At 40.4% G+C, this 18,462-nt stretch overlaps 1 protein-coding gene and 1 non-coding gene across 2 annotated transcripts in view; one reads left to right on the forward strand and one right to left on the reverse strand.

Moving 5' to 3' along the window:
• SLC30A10 (solute carrier family 30 member 10) overlaps positions 1-15,152 on the reverse strand; it is a 47,570-nt gene extending 32,418 nt beyond the window's left edge. Inside the window, exon 1 of the mRNA XM_055234465.2 lies at positions 14,622-15,152. Coding sequence (XP_055090440.1) covers positions 14,622-15,072 — 451 coding nt within the window. The 5' untranslated portion in view covers positions 15,073-15,152. The remainder of the gene's footprint in view (positions 1-14,621) is intronic.
• Positions 15,153-17,985: 2,833 nt separating this feature from the next.
• LOC129459005 (small nucleolar RNA U3) lies at positions 17,986-18,195 on the forward strand. Its single transcript, XR_008649827.1, has one exon. It is a non-coding gene; the product is annotated as a small nucleolar RNA U3 (small nucleolar RNA).
• Positions 18,196-18,462: the final 267 nt, after the last annotated feature.

Consider the following 18,462-nt stretch of genomic DNA (forward strand, 5'->3'; position numbering starts at 1 on the left):
AAAACGTACTCAGAGGCCAAAAATGAAGTAAAAGTCAAAATCCAGAAAGGTAAGCTGAAGTCAGGATCTGATTTAAGAGCATCTGTCCAATAAAGACAAATGCTGTAGCCTTGAGTTTTGACAGCCACATGATCATGGATGGTATAAGAGACAAAACAGATCTATGCAAGATGGAGAGTTGGACCAGAGATCCCCTTACAAAGTTTGATTCCTTGGTCAAAGGTTGAACCAAAATGAAATGAACAGGTTGAACCAAAACGAAATGAACAATCAAATAAACAAACAAAAACCCACTGCCCCAAAGGCGACAACAAGGAAACTTGAATCTGTTAGCCTTGGTTGTGGACATAGGGAAAACTACCTCCCATGGGAAGTTGAAACTATAATGTGGTCTTCATGTGGTAATGCAGTCTAAAGTCATGCTATGTATGTAATAATAATAACTCAGGCAAATAATTTTTTAAGTATTTACAAGTTGATAATGCCCTCAGGCACCTGACAGAAGCAAATGCAAATCTTCTTGGAAAAATGTACCAACAATCTATTCTTCAAAGAATTCCCTTGGAGAAAGCTTTGTTGAACATTAATTCACAATCAAATATCATGAAATGGCTGGGCAAGGTAGCTCACACCTGAATCCCAGAACTCTGGGAGGCTGAAGAGGGAGGATCACTTGAGGTCAGGAGTTTGAGATCAGTCTGGCCAACATGATAAAACCCCATCTTTACTGAAAATACAAAAATTTGCCAGGAGTGGTGGCAGGGGCCTGTAATCCCGGCTACTTGGGACACTGAGGCACAAGAATCACTTGAACCCGGGAGGCAGAGGTTTCAGTGAGCTGAGATTGTGCCACTGCACTCTAGCCTCAGTGACAGAGCAAGACTCTGTCTCAAAAATAAAAATAAAAATAATCATGAAACACACAAAATGTGAGAAGGTAAACCACCTTGAGAGAAGCAGCAAAAATAATAAACAGAATCAGACATGCAAAAATTGCAGATGTTGAGAATACCAGATACATAATATAAAGTAAGTATGTTTAATAGAAGGGAATAAAGGAAGGACTGGAAAGTATGAGTAAAGAACAAGTCATCATAAATGAAAAGTAGATTAGTTAAAATTAAAAACTCAATAGAAGGTGCCTCTGCTCCTTCTAGTCAGGATGCTGTCAGTGAAGTCATAACAGAGACCCTGATGTCCCGCACCTGCTCAGCAGTAATGAAGCACTCCCCATCTCAGGGTGTCAACAGAGGCCAAGTGGGAAACCTGGACTTCCATTCTCATCTTAAAATAACAAGCAGCACCCCTTCCACCAGCACAGTGTCAGAGGAGACCTGCTCAGACAGAAAATTTAATAAGATCGACAGCCTCATAACTCAGAATGTCCAGGATTCAACAGAAAATCTACCATCATAGCAAAGCTAGGAAAATTTTAACCTGAGTGTGAAAAAAGACACTGACATTGAGGTAGCAAAATGTTACAAATTTTCTGGCAAGCAGTTTTAAAGTAGACATCATACAAATGCTTCAACAAGCAATTACAAATACATTTGAAACAAATAAAAATACAGAAAGTCTCAGCAAAGAAATAGAAGATAAAAGGAAGAATGAAATAGAAACTTTAAAAATGAAAACTACAATAACTGAAATAAAAACTCAATGGGAGGCCAGGTGCGGTGGCTCACACCTGTAATCCCAGCACTTTGGGAGGCCCAGGTGGGTGGATCACAAGGTCAGGAGATCGAGACCATCCTGGCTAACATGATGAAACCCCATCTCTACTAAAAAATACAAAAAATTAGCAGGGCGTGGTGGTGGGCACCTGTAGTCCCAGCTACTCCGGAAGCTGAGATAGGAGAATGGTGTGAACCCAGGAGGCGGAGCTTGCAGTGAGCCGAGATCGTGCCACTGCACTCCAGCCTGGGTGACAGAGTGAGACTCATCTCAAAAAAAAAAAAAAAAACCTTCAATAGGGCTCTTGGCAGTGAATACAAAATTTAAAAATTAAAAAAAAAAACTGGCCGGACATGGCGGCTCTCACCTGTAATCTCAGCACTTTGGGAGGCCAAGGCGGGTGGATCACGAGGTCAGGAGATGGAGACCATCTTGGCTAACACGGTGAAACCCCGTCTCTACTAAAAAATACAAAAAATTAGCCGGGCATGGTGGCGGGTGCCTTTAGTCCCAGCTACTCAGGAGGCTGAGGCAGGAGAATGGCATGAACCTGGGAGGTGGAGCTTGCAGTGAGCTGAGATCACGCCACTGCACTCCAGCCTGGGCGACAGAGCAAGACTCTGTCTCAAAAAAAAAAAAAAAAAAAAAAAAATGGATGGGCCCAGTAGCAGAAATGGGGAAGACAGAGGAAAGAAAGTATTCTATCTGAACAACAGAGAGAAAATAGAATAAAATAAGTCTCAGGGACCTGTGTAAGTATAACAATTATAAATAGGAAAAGATAAATGGAGGTAAGGTTTCTACATTTTATTCAAACCAGCAAAGTATTGACAGCATTAGCCAGTGATAAGTTATGTATGTGCAATCTAATACCTAGAGCAACTACTAACAAAGCTCTATAAAGACATACTCAAAAGCACTACAGGGAAATCAAAATGAAACTCTAAATAATGTTCACAGAAGCCAGGAAACAGAAAATAGAGATATAAAAAATAGAAGGAACAAACAGAAAATGAAAAGTAAAATAGCAGTCTCAAGCCCCAACCTTCAATAATTGCGTAAATGTAAATGGTCTAAACACACCACTTAAAAGACAAAATTGGCAGAGTGGCTAAAACACATATCTAACTATATCCATACCATGGAATCCTTTTTAGCAATAAAAAACAACAACTGATACATGCAACAAGTTGGATTAATCTTAAGAGCATTATGCTGAAAGAAAAAAAGCCCATTTCAAAGGTCACATATGTATGATTCCATTTATTTAACATTCTTGAAATAAAATATTATAAAGATGGAAAACAGATTATTAGTTTCCAGGGCATAGAGATAGGGAGTAAAGGTAGGAAGGGTGGCTATGACTACTAAAGGGTACCATGAGGGATATTTTTGTAATGATGATTTTGGTGATGGCTATACAGAACTACACTTGTGACAAAAATCTCACAGAATTACATAACTCATTGTATGAATGTAAATTTCTTGGTTTGGAAATTGTACTATCATTCCATTGGGGAAAACTTGACAAAGGGTACATGAGACCTCTATGTACTATTTTTGTAACTTACTGAGAATATAAAGTTATTTCAAAATAAAATTTTAAAAAACTGAATGGGCAGGTTAATGAGAACCAAAGTTAAAAAGCAAAAACTAGAAATAAATGAAGGTAAATCTGAAAAAACACGTAGAATGCAACACAGAACAACAAAAAAGATAGCAAAATGTGAAAAAAGAAGTTACAAAACATGGAGGACAGAATAAGATGAAATATTATCTAATTAGCATTGCAGAAGAAGAAAGTACAAGGAACAGGGGAAAGCCAAAACTAGAAGAGATGTTTGAAAAATCTTCTGGAATTTATGAAAGACATAAATGCTTAGATTTAATCCTCAGATGGGATTTTTTAAAAAAGAGTCCACATATGGAAATATGATTACAAAACTAAAGAACATCAAAGACAAAGAGAAGATCTTTAAAAGGTGGAGAACATGAAAGTCTTGGTGCTAAACTTATGCAACTTTGGATGCCCTGAAGGAATGGCATCCATTCTAGTGGAAAACAATCCAGACTAAAACTGCTGAAGGAACTCCAACTCCACCAGGCATGAAACTATACTCAAACTGAGACTGTGCCCAAAAGAGGAAGCTTGGGGGTTTTACGGTTTTACTTGCCTTTGGTCTTGCCTTTAGATTAATAACCAGTGGTTTTGATTTCTTTGGCTATTAATGCATAAGTTCAAAGATATTTAATTTTGAAATTTAATTTTCTGTTATAATTTGATATTAGGAAGGGATTCATATTGCTAAAATTTGGGGCATTTTTATATTGCTGACGTTGAATTGTTAGCATATCTTGATACTATCACTTTATGTCACTATATAATTGCCAATGAGCAATATTGAACATTTGGGGGCCTCAGAGTTAATTTAACTAGTATACTTACTCTTCTAACCCATTTCGGTCATTGAGGGTATCTAAATTGCCAAACCTGTTCCAAAGGATGAAATCCAAAGGAAGCAGTGGTTGATATTAGGAGTACAAGCTTTATGGAAATGCAGCAGTACAGTCCTGATAAACTGTTCATCTAGTCCTTCCAGGGGAGCCAGGAGTGAAGGGAACATAAATCTGGAGAGGGCTGGGGGAGACTGCCATTCCTCTTGTCTTGTGTTTCCATGAGACGACCACCAGTGTAGCCTCCATTCCCTCCCCAATCCCCATGTAAGTAGTCACTCCAAGGGTGGAAGGGTCTTCTCTCACTGGCGGGTTAGGTTGAAGAAATGGATTAAGCCTGGCTCAGCCCTTCCTGGGCTTCCTCCTTCCAACTGCCTGCCCACTGAGAATGCACATTCTCTCTGCTCCTGGGCCCACCTCTGCTCTTCCAGTTATTGTGCTCTGCGTGTAAGAAGATAGGTGAGTTTACTCCACAGAATTAGTATTAGGACGCCAATTGTGATATCCAAGCTACATTCTCCAAAACAGCTTTTACCAAACAAACACTGAGCTACTGTTTTCATTGCTATTGGACTTTTATTCCTTATTTCTCAAGCAGTTCCAGATTTATGAATGAAGTTGTATATTGGCCCCCAAAAGTCCCAACAATGTGCTCAATTGGCTCTGGTCAGCATGTGTGGAGCTAGTTGCTAGTTCTCCTCTTTCCTCTCCTTCATGACCTTAAGAGAGTTTCTTCAGGTAAAGAATTCTACAGAAAACAGATGGTCCATTCAGCCAGTTGCCCCTTCAACCTGACTTCTCTGCTGTTCCTCTGTAAGGAGCCAGCCCCTACCTCCCATTGGCCTGATGTAAGCATCAACTTTATTTTATTTCCTATTAAGCTGATACATTTTTAAAGATGTCATGGCAGATGAAGAACAAGAGCATAGGTTCACTTTATCAAAAACCACATCCTCAGGGTGCAGTGGCTCATGCCTGTGATCCTAGGATTTTGGGAGGCCAAGGTGGAAGGATTGCTTGAGGGCAGGAGTTTGAGATCAGCTTGGGCAACATGGTAAGACCCCCATCTCTACAAAAAAATGAAAAAAATTGGTCGGGTATGGTTGGTAGGCACCTGTGGTCTTGGCCTTACTTAAGAGGCTACTTAAGATGGGAGGATCGCTTGAGCCTGGGAGGTTGAGGCTGCTGTGAGCTGCGGTCATGCCACTGCACTCTGGCCTGGGTGACAGAGCAAGATCCTGTCTCAAAAAAAAAATTACCTCCTCAAAATTCTCTAAAGACACCTATTCAGGTGTAAACAATATATATCAGGACATGGACTATGGAAGGCATTCTAAGGATAAGGAATCTCCAGATATTATTGCCTCTCATTAAAAAAAGATGAGGCCGGGTGTGGTGGCTCACACCTGTAATCACGCCTGTAATCCCAGCTACTTGGGAGGCCAAGGCAGGAGAATCACTTGAACCCAGGGGGCAGTGGTTGCAGCGAGCCAAGATCGCGCCATTGCACTCAAGCCTGGGCAACCAATAAGAGTGAAACTCCATCTCAAAAATAAATAAATAAAAATAAAAAAATTTAAAAGATGAAAAACTGGTATATTTCATAATCATCAGAGACAGTTGTACACAATGTTTTCAAAAAGCCACAATGACTATCGTCTCCATCAAAAGAACAAGAAAGAGGCAAAAAATTACAAATATAATGTCTACATCTTGTAAACAGCTGGCCAAGAAGAAAATCAAAATAATAAGCTTACTTTCACCCTACTTTCCTGAAAAATTAAGCTTCTCAGCAAAGAAAATGGGGAGTATCATTATTCACTAGACAGGACTGCAGGAAAATGTTCAAGAGGCAAAGCATCTGTTGACAGAAGAGAGGTGCAGTAATACAAAGTCCAGTTCTAACATCAACTTTGGGTTAGCCATAAAACAGTTGGTGCCTCAGTTTCTTCATCTGCAACTTGGAAATTACAGTCTAGTATATGAGCCACATTTGCATTATTTCAATGAGCTACACATTGACATTGTATTACCATTAAAGCAATTTAAAATATATAGTTTTAAAAGTACAAGTAATGGCCTGCTACAAAATGCCATCTTGAGCACTGAAAGATGGGGAAGCTGACATTTACAAGAGCCTTCTTAAAAATTTGGCCGAGCGTGGTGGCTCACACCTGTAATCCCAGCACTGTGGGAGGCTGAGGCGGGTGGATCACGAGGTCAGGAGATCGAGACCATCCTGGCTAACACAGTGAAACCCCATCTCTACTAAAAATACAAAAAATTAGCCAGGCGTGGTGGCGGGCGCCTGTAGTCCCAGCTACTTGGGAGGCTGAGGCAGGAGAATGGTGTGAACCCGGGAGGCAGAGCTTACAGTGAGCCAAGATCGTGCCACTGCACTCCAGCCTGGGTAACAGAGCGAGACTCTGTCTAAAAATAAGTAAATAAATAAATAAATAAATAAATAACACATAGGCTGGGCATGTTGGCTCATGCCTGTGATCCCGGTACTTTGGGAGGCCAAGACGGGTGGATCACCTGAGGTCAGGAGTTTGAGACCAGCCTAGCCAACATGAAACCCCATCTCTACTAAAAAACACAAAAATTAGCCAGGCGTGGTGGCGGGCCCCTGTAATCCCAGCTACTCAGAAGGCTGAGGCAGGAGAATGGTTTGAACCTAGGAGGCAGAGGTTGCAGTGAGCTGAGATCATGCCATTGTACTCCAACCTAGGTGACAAGAGCAAAACTCCATCTCAAAAATAAATAAATAAATAAATAAATAAATAAATAAATAAATAAATAAAACAAACACATCATGAAGGTGTTGTTATTTGTCAAAAGAAAAACAGATTCTTATGACTCACTGCAGCCTTGATAAGAAGGTGCATCTGTCCTCAGGCTTAGGTGATCCTCCCACCTCAGCTTCCCAACTGGCTGGAACTATAGGCATGCACCACCACATAATAAGGTACTATAGGCATGCACCACCACAAAAATAAGAAAATAATTTTTCTTATTTTTGTAGAGGTGAGGCCTCGCTATGTTGCCAAGGCTGGGCTCAAGCAATCAACCCACTTCGGCCTCCCAAAGTGCTGGGATTACAGATGTGAGCTACCGCCCCAGGCTGTAGAGTGATTCTTTAAAGTAGGTGTAATGATACCTAAGATGAGGCTCAAAGTGGTTAAGTATCTTTTCCAGTGTCAGAACCAGTGGATGAGGAAGGATGTTCCAGAACATGTATTTTTCTTTTTTTAAGTTAATTTATTGTGTAGTTATTTATTTACTTTTAGAAACAGGGAGTTGGGGGCCAGGCGCAGTGGCTCACGCCTATAATCCCAGCACTTTGGGAGGCCGAGGCGGGCAGATCACGAGGTCAGGAGATTGAGACCATCCTGGCTAACCTGGTCAAACTTCGTCTCTACTAAAAATACAAAAAAAATTAGCCGAGTGTGGTGGCGGGCACCTGTAGTCCCAGCTACTCGGGAGGCTGAGGCAGGAGAATGGCATGAACCCAGGAGGTGGAGCTTGCAGTGAGCCAAGATCGCACCACTGCACTCCAGCCTGGGCGACAGAGCGAGACTCCATCTCAAAAAAAAGGAATGGAACGGAAAGGAAAAAGGAAAGGAAAAAGGGAAGGGAAGGGAAGGGAAGGGAAGGGAAGGGAAGGGAAGGGAAGGGAAGGGAAGGGAAGGGAAGGGAACAGGGACTTGGTCTGCCACCCAGGCTGGAGTGTAATGGTATGCTATCATAGTTCTTTGCAACCTCAAACTCCTGGGTCCAAGCTATCCTCCTGTCTCAGCCTCCCAAAGTGCTGGGATTACAGGCATGAGCATTGTGCCCAGCTGAAATATGTATTTTTATTGCTGGTCTATGGTCCTTCTGGTTCATCCCACAAGAGATGCCACTAACCCATCATCAAAACAACACGTGTTTTGTATGGTTTGTAGAAATAGTGATGGATCTGCTGTAACCACATATATGATTAACAATAACAAGAGTCTTGGCAAGGATAAGGTGGGCTGCCAGTTTGTGGATGTGAAATAGAGCAAAGACCTTGTCTGCCGAGGGAACTTACTAATATTTCATTTGTTCCTCGTCCCTTCAGCCCTTGGACAATCACTACCAGCCACCACCACCACCACCAATGTTACCATTTATCGAGTGTTCAGTGTATTCCAAGTACTGTGTTGAGCACTTTACACAAATAATATAATTTCATTCTTGCAACATCTCTAAGAGACAGATATTACCAGCTTTATAGATGAAGAAACTGAGGTTTAGGAAGTTTAAGTAACTTTTTGGAGGTCATCTAGCTACTGGAATTAGGATTCAATTTATGGTATGTTCATTTGCACATTTTAATATGCCCTTTTGTGATTATTGCCAAATAACTTTTCACAGTCCATAACTGTTTTCCTCTCTGAGGGGAGCCAAGTAGAGTCGAGTCTTTAATTAAGGGCCTGGACTCAAAGTTTTAATTTCTTTGTACCCTACTATTAACTAGCTGTATGATTGTGGATTTGTCTCTGAACCTGTTTTCCTTGTCTAAACAATGGAAATAAATAGCAAGTATTCTCTCTAGCTAATTATTTTGTAAAACATGCAGTTCTTCAAATGTATGTGATATGATGCTCTAAGTATTCTCTCTATACTCTGACAAAGACTGACAATGCACAGATGTTAATATAAACTCATTTTTCATTAAAATTTACCTGATATCAGTCATAGCAGCCTCTGCACATTGGGAAAAAAAACTTACTAAGAACAAAGAGATGGTCTCTTTAGCTTCTTTTTTTTCTTCAGTTGAATTTGGTTTCACAAATGTGAAATAGCACCTATTTTTCTATCTTCCTTTAATCTTTCTTATTTACTCTCCATAACTGATCCAGACCCCTTCACGGGGCAACAAGAGAAATGAGAGGTTAGGCAAGCTGTCAGGAACGTAGCAAAAGAGCGGTGAGGGAATTTATTAGGCCTCTACCGTGGGACAGATACTGTGATCTGTGGCGTGTGCATTCTTATCACCGAATCCTCATGTGGAAATTAATTGATCAACAGCTGTGATGGTGCTTGGCAAACAATGGTTGCTGTCAGATATAGACAAAATGCAAAGTAAAGCTTGTGGGAATTAAGCATCATGTTTCTTTAAATTATTTAATAATTATCACAAATTCCCAATCATTACCATTCTGCCTCTGATCTAGAAAGGGAACTCAGGTAACCTATGCCTAGAAAACCTTCCCTTTTCTAGTTTGAAAAGCTACCTTCAGGCCAGGTGCGGTGGCTCATGCCTGTAATCCCAGCACTTTGCGAGGCCGAGGAGGGCAGATCATGAGGTCAGGAGATCGAGACCATCCTGGCTAACATGGTGAAACGCCGTCTCTACTAAAAATACAAAAAATGAGCCGGGTGTGGTGGCACATGCCTGTAACCCCAGCTACTCGGGAGACTGAGGCAGGAGAATCGCTTGGACCAGGGAGGCAGGGGTTGTAGTGAGCCCGAGATTGCGCCACTGCACTCCAGCCTGGGTGACAGAGCGAGACTCTGTCTCAAAAAAAAAAAAAAAGGAAAGAAAGAAAAGCTACCTTCAATTATGCAGTTTCTCAAATCTTATTATTTTATTTTATTTTATTATTTATTTTTGAGACGGAGTCTTGCTCTGTTGCCTGGGCTGGAGTGCAGTGGCACAATCTCGGCTCACTGCAAGCTCCGCCTCCCGGGTTCACGCCATTCTCCTGCCTCAGCTTCCCGAGTAGCTGGGACTACAGGCGACCACCACCACGCCCGGCTAATTTTTTGTATATTTAGTAGAGACAGGGTTTCACCGTGTTAGCGAGGATGGTCTTGATCTCCTGACCTCATGATCCGCCCACCTCGGCCTCCCAAAGTGCTGGGATTACAGGCTTGAGCCACCGCACCCGGCCTCAAATTTTATTTACTCCATAGTATTTGCTACTGGCAGAGAGACAGCAAATTCCCCTTTGCCTCTCCTAAAATTCTTGGCCTTGCCTACTCTGCTTGTCACTGAATAAAATTTCCTTCATGACAAAAGGAAACCTGACTTGTTTCAGCGTCTACAGGACTGTCCACGTGAAAAGCCCCTGTCAGGCTATAGTACTGAGTCTTAACTAGAAGCTTGCATGAGCAACTAATCAGCAGTGTGTTAAAACCTTCTGCAACAATACACTTTGCTGGTTGCTGTGCTGTCACTGCCTCTAGCGAGTTGGTTGGAGAAACATAATGCCAGAACCGTGATTATGAGAAAGAGAGGGAGAGAGAGGGAAAGCAAACACAATTTGGAATCAAAACAAAACTTAGCCGGGTACGGTGGTTCACACCTGTAATCCCAGCACTTTGGGAGGCTGAGGCGGGAGGATCACTTGAGGCCAGGAGTTCGAGACCAGCCTGGCCAACATGGTGAAACCCCATTTCTACTAAAAATACAAAAATTAGTTGTGCATAGTGGCGCACGCCTGTAATCCCAGTTACTTGGGAGGCCGAGGCATGAGAATTGCTTGAACCCAGGAGGCGGAGGTTGCAGTGAGCCAAGATCATACCATTGCACTCTAGCCTGGGCAACGGAGTGAGACTCTATCTCAAAAAAAAAAAAAAAAAACAAAAAAAACTTAAATTCAAAGGAAAGGCATTTTGTTTTTTTTTTTTTTAAGAAAAAAACTTTAAAATAATTAACAGATATTTCTGATATAAATGTATCATTTGTAAATGATATAAATGGCAGGCCCGATCTATCCCAGACAGAAAAAGATGCAAAATAGAGCAGAAGCCATCCTACTAGAAAAGCAAGCTGTACAAGATTACCTTTAGCTTAAAATAAAGGCCACTGTACAGCAAGGTTATTCATACAGTACAAGGCAAGGGCATGGAGGGTTTTAGTAGCTTGATTCTAAAGAAAACTCAGGTCTGAAAAAATAACTAAAAATAAGACTTAAACATGAAAGATAACAAGAAAATCAAGGAAAATCAAATAAAGTAAGCAAGGAATAGGAAAAAGTATAAACGTAACAAATTGAGTCTCTAAGCCTAGAGAAAGATACTGGCTCGTGACAAGTATCTCCTGCGATCTGCACCTACATGTTATTTTCACCCCTTCAACCTTTCCCCTATTCCCTTCCCCGAAACATATGCACACACAAAGCCATCGACCATTGTGGACTTTAACCCTATTTTATTTGTTTGTCTTTTATTTAATGCTTGTGTTTTTTACTTTTTTCACTTTGCCTCGCACTTTAGCCAAAAATACTGGCTCTACCATCACCTGAACTTCCTCACACCTTTTAGAGTCGGGGTGGCCTCCCACCGGCTAGATCTGGATCTAAGACTTTCAAGTTTTCTCATCTCAGCTAAATCTTTCAGACATTCTTTTCTCCCAGGTTTTAAAAATGTTCTGGTTCTGTATGTCTGATTCTCCAGTATAACTTTTTTCATGCATCCCAGGGATATTTAAAGTCTTACCTATATATAAAGTTTGTTCTATTGTATTTAATTTAAAGTTAGTGGTCTTGATTTTTTTACTTTCCATGATCTCAAACATCAAATATTATGAATTCAATTTCTACACCAGATAGATAAGCAGAACAAGTAAAAGATCCACAGAACCTGGGGGAGACCGAAGGCTTGTTAAGCAAAAAACTCTAGTTAGAGATTCCACAAAAGGCGTGATACATTACTGGATTCTGATCATGAAGCCAGGTGGTACCAGCAGTTGTTTTATAGGCACTGCCATGTGCTATAAGCTAGGATTCTAGACTTACAGAAATTCTTTATCCTAAGTTTAGGTTGAATCTTTTGAAATCAAGAGTCTTTTGCTCTCATAGTTTATAACTCCTTTTATAAATATGGATGGATTAATCATATTTGTTCTTAAAATGTGAGCCAATTGATAGCAGGTTAATGTCAATTTATGAGGTTCATCTGATGCAATATTTATTCTTTTCTTTAAACTAATTTAGATGATGGGAAGAATACCAAAATGTATGATTCAGAAAAGGTGATAAATACATAACTGTAGACATAAATGCTAACAAGCCAAACAGCTATCCTAAAGGAACTTGGCAAGTTTAAACACTAAAATTTCTTTTTCTTTTTCTTCTTTTTTAGTGACAGGGTCTCATTCTATCACCCTGGCTGAAGTGCAGTGGTGTGATCACAGCTCACTGCAGCCTCAAACTTCTGGGCTCAAGTGATCCTCCTGCCTCAGTCTCCTCAAGTCTAGGATTACAGGCATTAGCTGCTGGTACAGCCTAAAATTTCTAATAGAAGAATTTAACAACACCAAAAGCTGCCAAAATAATAATGGTAACACAGAACATGAATCTTAAAGCGTGAGTCACATGTATATTGTACCTATCACTTATTTAAAGTAGAACACTATATAGCATCAAATACTTCAAAAGAAGCTAGATACTCTAGAATTAAGCCAGCAGAAACCCATATGGCTGGACCAGACACTGTGGCACACACCTATAATCCCACTGCTTTGGGAGGCCAAGCGGGTGGATCACTTGAGTTCAAGAGTTCGAGACCAGCCTGGCCAACATGGTGAAACCCTGTCTCTACTAAAAATAAAAATTAAAAAGAAGAAAAGAAAAAAAAGAAACCCATATGGTTGGAGTGAAACATTTGTCTTCAGCCTCTTGTTGTTATCTCAGCATAAACATACACATTGGAAAATACCACTTCCCAAACAAAAGCTTAACTAAGATCTATCCAGTAATAATTCAATTTTATAAAAATAGAACTATGGTGTGTACCAAGTTTCATACTGGTCAGAGTCAGACTGTTTACATAAATTGCTTTTGTTATATGCAGGTAAATATTGTATGTCAAGAATAAGGGCAAAATCAGAACTGTTATGTGACAATCAAAAATATAATGGTAATGTCAACACTAATCATTTGAAATCATCTCTCTTGCCTTAAATTTATACCTAGCAATAAAAAATATATATTTGTCTTATATCAAATATGTGAATTTCATGATCTGGAAGCTCTAGTAGTAATTTTCACATGATGATTGACGTAGCCATAGCATAGGGTCTCAAGTTAACAATGAATTTTCCTTTACAAAAGATGAGGCCCAAATTCAGTGATTCATTAACTCAAATAAAAATCTAGACTGTAGTTTCTAATTTATTTTTATGTTTACCACATCCTACAGACACTCTCATAACATATGTTCTACCAATAGGAAAATTGACACAGAGGTAGGATAAAGGACCAGCTCCAACTGACATAATTTATAATGGTAGCAAAGACAGGGAATCAAATAAAAGATGCAACTTGGCCTCTGAGGTCCCCAGACTCAGTTATATAATGGCCCAGCTACTGAGAGAAAACTCTTCAGCATCAAACAAGGAAATATTTGAAATTCTTAAAGATTCATATGAGCTATTAGAATTAAATACTGGATTGCCATGTAGTTTAAAGGCTTGCATTGTGATTTAGAAAATAATTTGTATTTATCAAGTGCCTACTAAATACTAAATAAGTTACTTAGCATTTCTCTCAGTCCTTATTAACTCCATATTACAGATAGGGAAACAGGCTAGGTGAAGTAACTTGACTATTGCCCTGTGCTAGAACCATAATTTGAATCTATTCATGCTATACGACTTATTTATAAAAGAAACACTGAAAATTTCTCTTCTGTAAGAACTTTCTGATACATATGTACTTACAAACACCTCTTGTGGCAATAAATTAAAGAAACATGATTCCATCTAAAAAAAATAAGCATCTTTTAGATATATTGTTCTCTTCCAAGATTTAATTCCATTCTTTTGACAGATAATCCAAAAAGTTTGGTACTCACACTTAAGTCTCTCTTAAAGATTCACATGTAAATTGTCCTGTTTCTCAAACAGAACAGATGTGTGCAATAAATAAGTGCAAATTTTCCTTTCAAAAACTAGCCACATTTACTGGACTATCTTCTTTATTTTTTCTCTCTCCATTTTACATAACATTCCTCAAATATATTCCTAACAGTTAATCAGTGTACCTGATTATCTGATACTGTGCTCTTTGTGAGTTGGTTATGTAGCCCAGTACCTTTAAACATATTTTATGAAGACATTAAATTTTTTTAAAATTCAAACATAGCCATGTCACATATGGGTAAACAACAGTAAATCACTTAAAGGAGACTGCCACATCCACCGTCTTTCCAATTGCTCTCTCTGTGGCTACGATTAGTGCCTTTACTTTCTCTCTGCCTGCCTGAAGACACTTTTTCATTCCCTGAGTAAAAATTCAAGAAATGCTGCCAACATTGAAGCAACCTGCTGCTACCCTACTCACAAAGAACCTCAAACTAAAGGCAACTCTTCTGAGAAAGGTCGATTGTAAAATCACAGGGACAAGAGGCTGACCCAAAGACTCAGGCCCCTTTGGATATCACCACAAAGGCCCCCTCAGACAGCACCCGCCAGGACTCTCACCAAATTTACTGCCACCCTCTGAGTAGCTATTTACCTGCTTCCATGTCTCCCTGGGGCTTGGGTGCTGCGCAGTAACAGCAGTCCAAGAAGATGACATAGTTAATAACATTGAAGAACAGACCAATAATTCCAGCACTGAGAACCAGTATCGGCTCCTCTGTCTTCTGGGGATTGATGTACCTTTTGATGGCTTCAACCAGGATGCTGAACATCAATGCCACCGCAAAAATGGTGTTCCCAAATGCTCCCACAACATCTGCCCGAAGAAAGCCGTAAGTGCTCTTCTTGTGCTGTTGTATGTTGCTGGCCCTTACACCAAAAAAACCTATGATCATGGACACCAAGTGGGAAAGGACGGCAAAAGCATCGGAGGCCAAGGAGAGGGAGTTGCCAACGTAAGCTATCACTAGTTCCATCACAAAGAGGAGGACGCTAACGACGCACATGAGGATTAAACGGAAGCTTCTTCCGGAGTATCGCCCCATGGCGGCTCGGTGACCTGGCAGTTCCTCTCCCTTTCTTGGGAAGGCTGAGCTGCTAGGGGAGCAGCTATAGATTCAGTGATTACAACTCCTGGGTAACTCTTCCCTTCAGCCCTCCGGTGCTTGTCATATTTGGAAATCACCTTTTATAGGTTGCTATAAAGCCATAAAACAGTTTAAAGGGCAATTAAGCAAGAGATGTCACGTGAACCAGGATTTATGGAAATACAAGACACTGGCTTCAGATATAGACTTGAGAGACTGTTTTGTTTGTGTATGTGTGTGTTTAATTACAGACATCAAGAGCTTCTGTGTCCTTGAGTAATGTAGAAGCTCATCAGTGGCAGTGGCCTTTCCAGCTTCCATGCTCCATGTGTGCAGCAACAGCTCAGGTGAAGCAAGTCATTTGACATAAGCAATTACATCTTGTCTACCTGGTGTGCAGTTCTGAATGTCATTTACTGTGTGAAGTACGGAATTTTCGAGGGGTCACCCTACTTCCAAACATTCTCTGTAAGACAAAAGAAATATTCCTCATATTCAGGAAACCTTTAAACTGGAAGAGCTGAAGATATAATTCCAGTTAGTTTCCAGGAAGACAGACAAGTAATAATGATTTCACTGATGCAAGGAAGTTTTTGTTTTTATTTTTAAAAAATCTTATCTGTCAAACACTCATAGCCCTTAAAGGCCTATCAGTTCCAAAATGACTAAAACAGCAGTGGCCTCTAATCTATTGTGAGCAGCCTGACTACTGTCAATCTTTTAAAGAAACACAGAGTGATATTACAATCTCTTTTTCTCCCAAATGTGATGTTAATTTTGTATGTCAACTTGACTGGTCATTTGGTCAATGACATGCAAGACTTTCTGGCTTTGTCTGTGAGTGTGTTTCTGGATGAAATTAACAGTTGGATCAGCAGAGTGAATGAAGGAGATTGCCCTCACTAATGTGGGTGGGCCTCCTCCAATCAGTTGAAGCCTGAATGGAACAAAAAGGCTGAGTAAGAGGTAGCTCTTCCTGCCTGACTGCCTTCAGCCTGGGACATTTGCTTTTTCCTGCCTTCAGACTCAAACTGAAACACGGACTCTTCCTGGGTCTTGAGCGTGTGGGTCTTTGATTTGGGCTACACCATTGGCTCTCCTGGGTCTCTTGCCTACTGATTCGCCATCAATCTTGGGACTTCTTAGCCTTTTAATCATGTGAACTAATTCTTTATAATACATCTCTCTCTATATATATATATATATAGAGAGAGAGAGAGAGAGATGTGTATATATATATATATATATAAAACTATATATAGAGAGAGATGTTTTGTATATATATAAAACTATATATATATAAAACTATCTGTGTACCATGCATACACATTCTCATTGGTTCTGTTTCTCTGGAGAACGCTGGCTAATAGTCTGACTTTGACTAAAACCTGATAATTTAGACAGTAGCCCTAACAGCTTCCATAGTATCTCATAAATTATCTCCAATTCAGTTACTATTCTGACAGTTAGACTTCCAATACAACCATATTGTGAAAATTATTGCTCTAAGACTAGCTCTTTCATCCATTCATGCCACAAATACTTACTGAGTGCCGACACGCTGGACAGAGTTCTAGGCTCCAGAGAGACAGCAGTCAACAAAACAGGCAAAAATCTCTGCCCTTATGAAGCTTGTATTCTAGTGATTGGTGGGGGGAGATAATGATTAATAAAATAAATTATGAAATGTATTGAATATTAAATGGTGATAAGTATGATGAAGACACATAAAGCAGGGGAAAGAGATAGGGATGGATTGTAATTTTAAATAAAGTGGTCAGAGAAGAATTTTAAATAAATTTTAAATAAAATGGTCAGGGAAGAATTTACTAAGATGTTCTTTGAATAAAGATCTGAAAGAGGTAAGAAACTAAACCACACAGACATCTGAAGGAAGATCTTTCTGGGCAGAAGGAACAATGAGCATGGGAATTGAAGGGACACCAAAGAGGTTAGCAGGGCTGGAGAGGAGTAATGGCGGGGATGAGAAAGAGGAGATGAAGCCAGAGAAGTGATGGAGCAGGGGCAGATCATGTGGGGCCCGGAGATGGGAGAATATTGAGCAGAAGAATGAGGAGGTCCTGTATATGTTTTAAAGGAATCACTGGATGTGTTTGAGATTACATGAAACCAGAGAGACCAGTTAGGAGGCTACTGCAATAATCTAGAGACTGTGGTTTAGACAAGGTGTAAAGTGGAAACACCCAGGCAGGACCGGCTACATAATTCATGGGTTCTACTGCAAAACGAAAAAGCAGGCTCCATTGTTCAAAAATTATCAAGAATGTTTTAATTTTTTGAGATAGTCATGCTCTATCGCCCAGTCTGGAGTGCAGTGGAACAATCTCTGCTCACTGCAACCTCTATCTCCTGGTTTCAAGTGATTCTTGTGCCTCAGTCTCCCAAGTAGCTGGGACTACAGGCATGAGCCACCATGCCCAGCTAGTTTTTGTATTTTTAGCAGACACAGGGTTTCACCATGTTGCCCAGGCTGGTCTGGAACTCCTGGCTTCAAGTGATCTGCCTGGCTTGGCCTCTCAAAGTGCTGCGACTACAGGTGTAAGCCACCATGCCCAGCCAATTATCAAGAATTTTTAAGCCAGGCGTGATGGTGTGCATCTGTAACCCCAACATTTTGGGAGACCAAAGTGGGAAGATCGCTTGAGGCCCAGAATTCAATATCAGCCTGGGCAACATAGCAAGGGTCTGCATCTACAAAAAAATTTTTTAAATTAGCTAGGCATGGTGGCACACTCCCTGTTGTCCCAGTTACTTGGGAGACAAGTAGACGGGAGGATTGCTTGAGCCCAAAAGTTTGAGGCTGCAGTGAGCTATGATTGTGCCAGTAAACTCCAGCCTGGGTGACAGAGAAAGACTTTATCCCCCCACCCCCCAAAGAAAAGGAAGAAGAAGAGTTTTTAAATGGCGCAGCCCTGGAATCCACAAGGAGGAGGTTCAGTATTCTCTCCTGAGTGTGAAGTTGGTTCTTGGAGTTGCTTCACTGCAACTGCTATTTGCCATTGATGATTGTTCTTCTCTTTCTCTGAGAGAGTAAGAGGGAGAGGATGCAGTCTGAGTGATTTCTCTTAAAATAAATAATAAATAAAACGGTGCAACCACTATGGAAAACAATATAGCAGTTCTCTAAAACTTAAAAATAGAATTGCCATATGATCCAGCAATTCCACTTCTGGGTATAAAAACTTGAAAAGATTTGACAGCAGGGTCCTGAAGAGGTATGTATACCCCACGTTCATAGCATCGTTCACAACTGCCAAAAAGCAGAAGCAATCCAAGTGTCCATCAACAGATGAAAGAATTTTTTTAATGGGGTCTATATACATACAA

Source organism: Symphalangus syndactylus, chromosome 19 (assembly GCF_028878055.3).
Source record: "Symphalangus syndactylus isolate Jambi chromosome 19, NHGRI_mSymSyn1-v2.1_pri, whole genome shotgun sequence".
Taxonomy (NCBI): domain Eukaryota; kingdom Metazoa; phylum Chordata; class Mammalia; order Primates; family Hylobatidae; genus Symphalangus; species Symphalangus syndactylus.